General features: G+C 40.2%; 1 protein-coding gene across 1 annotated transcript; it reads left to right on the plus strand.

Annotated features, from left to right (window-relative positions):
• The first annotated feature begins 5,325 nt into the window (after positions 1 to 5,325).
• On the plus strand, positions 5,326 to 9,308 carry LOC149175053 (uncharacterized). Its single transcript, XM_089421044.1, has 3 exons — positions 5,326 to 6,720; positions 7,067 to 7,213; positions 7,383 to 9,308. Exons 1-3 carry the CDS (start codon positions 5,326 to 5,328, stop codon positions 9,306 to 9,308), a joined length of 3,468 nt encoding a protein of 1,155 aa, XP_089277170.1.
• Positions 9,309 to 10,455: the final 1,147 nt, after the last annotated feature.

Genomic DNA, 10,455 nt, shown 5'->3' on the forward strand with positions numbered 1-10,455 from the left:
TTTGAAACATGTTATCTAATAGTATTAAATATATTATTAATAAAAATTCAAAAAAGAACTCATATTGAATGGTATTTTTTCATTCACCTGATTCATCATTTTACAATTTTTCTATCAGGCTTTTACACTCTTTTGCACTTATATTAGAAATAATATTATCACCCTTATTCATTTTGTGGCTCTATATGAAACACACTAATCAATACATATTAGTTAAACTTATATATAGTTCAAACATATTAGTTTTGAAAAGAATTTGCAAATAACTTGTTTTCTATGCTTTTTTCGATGTGTTATCATTATGTTGATCAATATTTTTGTTACTTGACACATTCTCAAACATTTTTTTATTAATATACAACCTATATCATCCAATACAGAAGCATTAAATATATTTTATACATAAATCAAATAATTTTTAGCCAAAAAGAGCTATGGTAACTGATGCATTTATTTGAATAAACACACCAACCATTTAGGCCATTAAACGCACTGTGCATTTAATTGTTCAACACCGTCAGTGAAAATTAAATTTTAAAATAATTTTAAATTATGACGGTGTGATTTGTAATGATAAACTCACCACAATGAATTAATGGTGCTACTTAGCAGAGGTGCGTCGGTGTGTTATATTACACTGAGAGCACTTATGAACAGTTTGGATAGAATTGACAAGGTTATAATATATTAGTGTGTTGTATTACATAGGGTGCACCAGTGCATTATATTACATTAACGCACCATGAAACATATGTTGTTTTAAAAAAACACAGACGGGGCCGACAGGGTTTGGATCTAATTCAATAAATGACTCCCTACTTTATATGTCAAACGCCTTACATATAGTAAGTACACAAATCCATTAAATCTAAAATGCCTAAAACGAAAAACCTTAATTGTGAAGTGATAGAGGGAGTTAAACCCTAAGGTGAAATTTTGTAGTCATATAAGAAAGAAGAAGCAAGGGTTTAATGTAACTATTGAATTTTTGTTGTTTCGTTTTTCTGAATTTTAATTAAATTTAAATAGGAAAAAAGATCATAAAATTTTTTACTAGTAAAATCAATAGTAAATTTTTTATTATACATGGTTTTTAATTAACTTATTATATATATATATTGAATTCTGAATAAATCTAATAAAAATTGTAAAAAAATTTAACAGTAAAATCAAGGTTTTGAGTGAATCGCCATACTTTTCAAATTTTGATTCTTTTGTGGTTCCAAAATATTTTGTTGCTCCATAGTGCTCCCAATATGTCTCTCTTACAAATGATCTCGCTCTTAATTAAACTCTAATATAAATTGTAAACAAATTTATTAGTAAAATCAACAATAAAATTTAAAAATTTTACTATGCAGAGTTTTGACTGAATCACCATACCTTTCAGCTTATGATCTTCTTAATAGTTCTACTACTCCAAAGTATTTTGTTGCTACACAGTGCTCCTAGTGTGTCTTTCTTGTAAATCACTCCTTTGAAAATTTAAAAAAAATAATGAAATAGTGAATAACTTTTTACTATTTAAAAGACTTTATCAAATTAGATTTTGAAAAATCAATCGTTGCTCATTTTTTAATTTAAAAAAAAAGAAACGGAAATTACATTTTTTTTCTTCACTTAATCTGAACATTAGTGCATTCAATAGTAAAGAGAATTGATTTGTTTACAAATAAAGCGCATTGATATTGTTGGGGCGCCAATTTTCTCAACACATCGACATGATGATATTGCCGGGGCACCAAATTTTTTCAATGCATTTACATGATACAATTTTTTTTTTTTTTTAATCCTAAAATGGTGCAATTAATATTTTAACACAATGATGTAGTTTGTATTTAAATGCACTGGTGTTATAATTGTTCTAAGAACACTGGCATGGTAAAATTCATTTTTATTTTCAAAATCCCAAAAACAGGGGCATACCAGTGCTGTTTTTATTTAAACGCATATATGCGTTTTTGTACAAGAGCACCGATATGATAACATATTTTATATTTTTTAGAATGATGGAAACCAATGCAGGTATTATCTGAATGCCCTAGTATTGTTATGATTTAAACTCATTTGTGTGATTTGTTCTGATAAGTGCACCAGTAGGGTGTAAAAGCTATCTAAAATTTTATTTTCATATAAAATGACATATTAATCTCAAATTATCATTTAGGATGCATCCACATGAATTACAGTAGTTCATTGTATACATTTTGCACTTAGAGTCGTCTTATTTTTGAAAAATGGTTTTAAAACTATATTGAAATTCAAATTGTGGTTATATGGTTCTTGAAATTAATTTTAAATATGCACACAAAAATTTATTTCTGATTTTTTTCAAATATAGGAACAAAATGTCAATAATATCAAATGGCCAATTCTTCTAATTCCAACTCATTCCATATTTCTGATTAAAGTCCTTCGCAAAGTTATCCCTTTCCATCTCCAGTAAATTCATATTTTATTTATATTTCAATCATCTAATTGAATTATATTTTTTAATCCTTATCAATTTGAATAAAAATGCTTCTAAATTTGCAGGATCGTGATTCAGAATCGATTTCAGATGCACAAAATATTCATCCATTTCAAAAATGTCGGAAACTCTTATCAGGAGCAACATATCACAAGCAATTGGTAGATGAAAATGGATGACTTCTTCACCCTACCAATTGGAACATGACATCTTTCGATCGCCATCCTAGATCAATGATGGTAAAATTGATTGGTATAATGTAATTTCAACAAACCAATTTGATTGACGTGCTTACTAATATGATTGATATTGTACTATAGCATTCAATATTTTTTGTAATTAGGATTCTAGTGATGATGAGTAACCCACTTACCGTCTTTCAGCACACCCCACTACAACATCAACTGGAAAGAAGGTTGCATTAAGAGCAAGAAACAGAGAAGAAGCATACAAAGAATGGTTGAATCAACCACATATTCAATTCCCACTATGTCCAGATTCACCAATTAGGAATGACTACAACAATAGTAGTTCTTCATCACAAGTTGGCAATGGAGGCAATCAATTAGATGTTGGTATGGATGATTACTTATGGGATATGATTTCCATGGAGGCAATGTTGTTAGATGCATTTCAAAACGATAGGCTAGGGGATGATGCTCATATCACTAAAACCTTACTCGAAAGACTAACATATACTTCCACCACTCCTCTCTTTCGACCTAATGGAAAGTAAAAGTCTACTTAGATGGGGTCAACGATGTTGGTGGGGAAAAATGGCTCTGAAACCGCGCTCCGCAGAAGACCGCGACGGTTTCGGTTGAAGACATCTCAGCACGGCCGCAGGACCACAGGGAACGGTCGTTCTGTCGGGCGTTAAGGGGTTTTTTTTTTTTTTTTTTTTGGAACAGGCGACAGCACGACGGCGACGGGAGCAGTTATGAACTCGGACGGCATGGAGGACTTTCCGGTAACGGACCTCGTGGACTATTCCGAGGATCCGCTATCTGGACAGTCAGTGTTCACCGAACCCATTTTCACATCTTCGGTTTTCGCATCTAATCCTGCAAATGACCTTCTGACTAGGGTTAACCTGACGTCTATTGCCTCGCCGGAACGGGATCTCGAGGCTCCGCCGTTATCTCCCGGGACCGCCTTCTTGCTCGCATCTTCATACCCCGAGGCTCTGACTCTCGAAGATATCCCTCCCACACCGATTGTTTTACCTTCCTCGCTCTCGGAACCTAGGGTTCATGTGCCCCCGCAGTCGAACCCGGCTACCCCCTCTGCGTCAAAAGGGCCCAAGCCCTCAGGATGTTTCGGTACTCCCGTGGTAAATTCATGTGCTCCAGGGCCTTCCTCGGCGGGCAATTCAAACCCTCTTTCAGATCATCCATCCGCCCCGAGAACAAAGAAGCAGAAGGCAAGATGCGTTAGGGCTATCAGGAAGGAAACCACAGTCACTTTCGGGAATTCGACAAGTTTCGAGGAAACTATGGCGCTCGCTTGCACCGTCTTGGTGGGTCACGTGCGAGGACGCACATTCTCGGCGGACCGCTTGCTTCGATGGGTTAAGGAAATCTGGGGCTCCCTTCTCCCTCAGCTCCCTGAGGTTGAGGTACTCCCCCGGGGATGGTTCACCCTCCAATTCGCTAAGGAAGATCATACGAACATTGTACTTGAGAACTATTGGCACATTGAGACAGCTCCCGTACTCTTGAAGCGATGGACCCCTTTATTTGATCCTGAAAGGGAGGAGATCGCTGCTGGACCTCTGTGGGTAAGGTTACCTGGACTCCCCCGGCAATATTGGAATGAGGAGGCCTTCATCAAAATTGGAATGCCCTGGGGACATACTTGGATCACGATCGCTCTTATGTAGATACTCGGAGAAGAACCATGGCGCGCATCCTGGTACATCTTGACACCAGGGAAGGATTAGAGGAGGACATCACCCTGCAATGGGGAAGGCACAAGCGCATTCAGATACTGGATTATGAGGGTGTTCCATTTCGGTGCAACCAGTGTCACCAGGTAGGGCATCTCTATAAGGATTGCCCTCTCAATAAACGCGAGAACAGCGCTCCTAAATATACTCCTATTGTTCCTCGAAGAACTGCGCCTCAGATCTCCCCGCCTCAGATGGTTACATCAACTCCACATGGAGCGCTTCATCATCCTCCGTCTACTACTGAGGGCACATCCACTCCTCCCATGACAAGAACAAGGGCAGCAGCTGCAGCAATTCAGAAATCGGGTACTGATCTATCTCCTTCATCTCATACTCTTTCCCTATCATCTGATTGCATTAATTCTATCTCTGTATCAAAGGCTCAGTGCTCTATCCCGCTGCCCCCTCCTACTTCTGCTACAATCCCTCCTTCCCTTACCCTTGATCATTCCTCGTCCCCATCTCGCCCTATAGTGCCTCTCCCTGAATCAAATCCGCCTCACCATTATTCTCTCCGGCCCCGACCCTCTCAATCTATCTCTGATGGTACCTCGGGGCTGAGCATTATTCCCCCTGATCCTGGTCACACCTCATCCAGGGGACGAAAATCAAATTTGAACAAAGCCATTCGGCGTGCTGGGGCTGAAGTTGCTTCGGGACGTCAATCCACCATTGTCGGGGCCCTTAGAGCTACAAAACCCCTACAGCGGGGTCCCCCATGAAGTGCCTATCCTTTAACTGCAGGGGTTTAGCTAGCTCCCCCAAAAAACTAGCCCTAAAACGACTTTTTCAGGTCGAATTACCAGACATCATTTTCCTTCAAGAGACTTTGGGTTCTGCAGAATCTATATCTCTTGCCCTAAAATCGATTGCGCCAAAGTGGCAGTACATTGGGCTGGATGCTATGGGCCGTTCGGGTGGAATGGCCATTGGACTCAATCCTTACTCCATCAGACTGGACTCTTCATGGGGAGGGCCAGGATATTTGGGTGCTGACATTTTTTCCAAAGACCTTGGGCTGTCACTGCGTATCATCAACATCTATGGACCCTGTCAGCAGAGAGAAGGATTTTGGCGCACCCTCCTCGATCGATCATTGATGCAAGAGGAAAACCTGATCATTGGAGGAGACCTAAATTTCTCCTTGGGATATGGTGAATCATGGGGCTCATCAGCACAAGCAGACCCCATATCAGACTTCATGAGGAACCTGCTCGATCAACATGATCTCATCGACATCCCCATGAATCACCCTCTTCCCACATGGAGAAATCGAAGGATCGGGCCAGCAGCTTTGGCTCGTAGACTTGATCGTTTTTTTATCAAAGAACCACTGCTTCGCCATCTCCATCATTATAAGCAGTGGGTGAGTACTGGGGGAATTTCGGATCACTCTCCCATCCTGATGGAAATTATGGGTCCTCACCCTAAACCAAAAGCCCCTTTCAAATTCAACCATCTATGGTTGCAGGACCCTGGGTTCTCTAAACTGGTCACGGACTTTTGGGCAGCACACCCTATTAGCAGGGAATCCTCTTTGGCTAGGGGTTTTGTCAAAAATCTGACGGAACTTAAACATATTGTGATTGAATGGGCAAAGATGAAAAAAGCCAAGGAAGATGAACTGCTCATCTCGATAGAAGCAGACATTCACGCTCTGCTGGATGAACAAAACCTGGGCTTTATCTCTGTGGAAAGCAAACACAGGCTGGTCGAACTAGAGAAGCAGAAGCACAGTATACTCAAGCTCAGAGAGGAATCGATCAGGTTGAGAAGTAGAGCTACTTGGCTCAAGGCAGGGGATGAAAACTCCAGATTTTTTCATAATTTTGCAAATGGGAGGAGAGTGGCAAATACCATTTGGAACCTACCCTATCCTGATGGGGGTCTGGCAGACTCCTTCAACAAGCTCTCCAGTCTAGGCACTTCCTATTTCAAGGGTATCTTCAAATGCCCTGAGGGAACCAACCTTGCTGAGATCATCCGCGTAGCATCCCATTTCCCGAGGTTTGTTAACAATGAAGACTTGGAGGATCTTAATGCACCGGTCACCATGATCGAATTGGAGAACACCATAAAATGGTTTCAGAAGGAAAAGAGTCCTGGCCCCGATGGATGGACCATTGAATTCTATCTGGCCTTTTATGACATCATTGGAGAAGACATCTTGAAGGTGGTGGAAGAGAGCAGAACCTCTGGTCAGATCTATCATGCTATTAATACCACCTTCATTGCTCTCATACCTAAATCAGACTCTCCATCATCCTTCGCTGATTTTCGTCCCATTTCGCTATGCAATGTTCTCTATAAGATCATATCCAAGATCATTGCAAATAGGATCAGACCCATTTTATCCAAACACATCGCTCCACAGCAATTCGCTTTCTTGGAAAACAGGCAGATTCATGAAGCCATTGGCTCTGCACAGGAAGCCATTCACTCTATTTGGACTAAGCACCTCAAAAGCATTCTTCTCAAAATTGATCTCTCTAAGGCTTTTGATAGAGTCAGCTGGCTTTACATCAAGATGATTCTCATCCAACTGGGCTTCCCGCATCAGCTTATCACTTGGATTATGGCATGCATTACTTCACCAACTTATAGTATTCTGATTAACGGCGCTGCATCCCATTTCTTCCACTCAGAGAGGGACTCCGTCAGGGATGCCCCCTTTCCCCCCTCCTGTTCCTATTGGTAACAGAAGCGCTCAGCCGTCTCATCATTTCTGCAAAGAGGGAGGGAACTATCCGGGGCTTAAAGATCTCAGAAGCATGTTTTCTAACACACCTTCTGTTTGTGGACGATGTCCTTATTCTCCTTGATGGAAGTATCCGGGACACCTCATCCTTCAACAGAATCCTTAAACCATTTTCTCATGCCACGGGAATGATGGTAAATCAGGAGAAGTCCTCCATCACTTTGGTAGGTACTTCTGTAGCTGAATCATATTCGGCTATGCAGGCTTTTCCATTTATCACTCAGCCTCTGGATCGAGGTCTTAAATACCTTGGATATTGGCTAAAGCCTACAAATCAAAAAATTGCTGACTGGGTGTGGCTTGTCACCAAGATTGAAAAGAAAATATCATGTTGGTACTTCAGATACCTCTCCAGAGCGGGAAGGTTAACTCTGATCAAATCAGTGCTGGAAGCGACCCCTGTATTTTGGATGGCATTAGCATGGATCCCCCGGAACATCCTCTCAAAGATTCAGAGACTATGCAACAGATACTTGTGGGCTGGAAAGGAAGAGAAGCGCACCTTTGCTTGGATCTCCTGGAGCAAGATTGCTCTCCCCAAGAAATGGGGGGGATGGGGATTAAAGGACCTGGCATCCTTTGCAAAAGCTCTTGCTGCAAAGATGGGTTGGGCGCTGCTGACTTCCCACAGTCTATGGACTGACATAGCATACCATAAGTACATCTGGCCTCTCGACATCATCGATTGGGCTAGACTTCCAAACTGGAACAGAACGGGCATCTCTTCCATATGGAAAGCCCTCCTACACTCCCTCCCCCTTCTCAGAAGCAATATCGTGTGGCGCATCAGAAGTGGAAACAGAGCTCGCATAGGTATGGACCCATGGAGTGGATGCGGAGGCAGACACAGGCTCCCACCAGATCTGATTGCCCTCCTAAACTCCCGTGGCATCAGGGTGCTTGCACAGATTGCTGATCCTGAGGGCTCTGACATACTACACCAGGCTTGGAAATCTGGCACTCAATTAGATATCCCGATCAGATGGCATGAACCCTGGAAAGAATATTGCGATGCCCTCTCTGAATCCCATATCAGAATTGTGGAAGGGCCGGATGAACTCATCTGGCAGATTGCTGATAGTGGGATTTACTCTCCTCGTGAAGGATATAAACTCATCATTAACCACAGAAAGCCGGAAGTGCTAGACAGATGGTGGCACCAGATATGGAAGTTAACTGCATCGCCCAGATCCAAATTATTTTCTTGGTGTGTCCTCCGCAATCGCATTCCCACTGATGAATACCTCAAGCGTAGGGCAGTATCGGGACCCTCGCGTTGTGTGCTGTTCAAAGCAGACACAGAGACCACTGAACACTTATTCTTAAGATGCCCCATTGTTATACAAATATGGCATAATATCAAATTTCACATACAGTACTCGGGAGACTGGTCTGGTACAGACCTTATCAGCGCTTGGATAGATTGGGGGAACAAACACAGTGGCTCGAAAATTGTAAACCTCCCTATCATTGTTAACTGGTCTATTTGGAAGTCCAGAAATAGAATGATATTTGATGGATGGGAGGCTAGGTGGCCTCTCGTTGAAGCTGGCATCATCTCAGCATACAACGAATTACCAAATCCTCCTCCCACAAAACAGCGACGGCCGACCCCTCCTCCCAATATCGACATGGGCTCGCCATGGGCTTATTTCGACGGGGCTGCAAACGAAAATGGCTGCGGAGGGGGTATCATTTTACACATATCCTCGAGGCACTTCTTTCATATCAAAGTAGGATTGGGGGCTGGCACAAACAATTATTCTGAGCTCATTTCTCTCCGACATCTGTTACATTTTGCACTCAGTCACCAATGCATCAGCATCAACATATTTGGCGATTCTCAGATTGTTATTAACTGGGTCAATAGAGATACCACATGTCACTCACACACTCTAAATGTATTGCTTGATGAAGTATTTATACTAAAGGATGCTTTTAACTTTTTTCACATCTCTCATATATACAGAGAACATAACCAGACTGCTGACAAGCTTTCCAAGGAGGCCGTGGTGATGGAGAATGAGTTATGGGAAATCACTGAATTTTTGGATCAGCAGGAGCAGAAATACTACCATCGGCCATATATAGACCCGACATATCCTACTGCGGGTCAACAGGCGACATAACAAAACAGTTTTATGAGGATTTGACTGCACAACATGATATAATTTGAAATAGACTGAGGATTGCCAAAAATGGCACCAATTTTGCACAATTTTTGAAAATGTAACAGACAGATATACAGCACAGACATGCAAATTTTTTGTGAAAAAGGGGACAACGATGTTGGTGTACAACTTGAAAGCAAAGTTTCGCATGTCGAATGCATGTTTCTCGACAATATTGAGATAATTCACCTGCATCATCGATCAAGTCCCTTACATTTTGAGAAATGTTGTTACACAATCAACATTAAAAATAGTCGATTTTACAAACGTTAAATATTGACATTGTACAATTATATTCCCCACCAACTGCAAATCATTCAAAGTTAAAGTTATTCTGGACAGGATTGGAATTTGATGAGCATTTTTCCGTCATGGGGCATTTTGCCTATTAAATACGTTTAAATGTTGTACATGAACATTTTCTATGATGTATAATGAATTATGCAGAACATATTTTTAATGGTTAATTTTTTTGCGAAAATGATATTAATACCCCCTTTTAAGATGGATCGGGGCCTTCACTGACTTATCACTCACCTATAAAATCCATGTTACATCGCAATGTCATTGTAGAAAAATGGAAGTGTCGTATGTCCATCCATGCAATTTTTCTTATCATTTCGTGATTTAGTTTTTCTTAGAGGAGTAATGGTGCAGAGGAGCTCAATTTATTGTATTGGTATTTAATAGTTTTTCAAACTATCTGCTCTACGGATTGTGAAAATCTTTTAATTTTATCTGGCTGAATATAATTAAATATTGAATTTATTTAGAATTATATTTCATTAATACTCCAGAGCCTCGGAAGGTAGTTGCTCTGCAGCTTCCAGAGATTTTATCATATTTAAATGACAATTGATGAATAGCTCCGAGAGATTTTAACATATTTAGATAATAAGGAATGAATTTAAATTTTGAATTTATAAGAGAGCTATAAAAAATAAGAAGGGAGAATTTCGAATTTTGAATCTATAAGAGGAAAGAGATTTTATCGGTTTTAACTGATTTACATAATTAAAGGGATTTAAATTTTTTAATTTATTAAGTTAGGAAAAAACAAACTGACATTTATATTTATAAAAAGTAACGAGGGATAATTTTGAAA

Source organism: Pinus tabuliformis, chromosome 4_1, assembly GCF_031772625.1.
Source record: "Pinus tabuliformis cultivar Carrire ecotype Pingquan chromosome 4_1, CPIR1, whole genome shotgun sequence".
In the NCBI taxonomy this organism is placed as follows: domain Eukaryota; kingdom Viridiplantae; phylum Streptophyta; class Pinopsida; order Pinales; family Pinaceae; genus Pinus; species Pinus tabuliformis.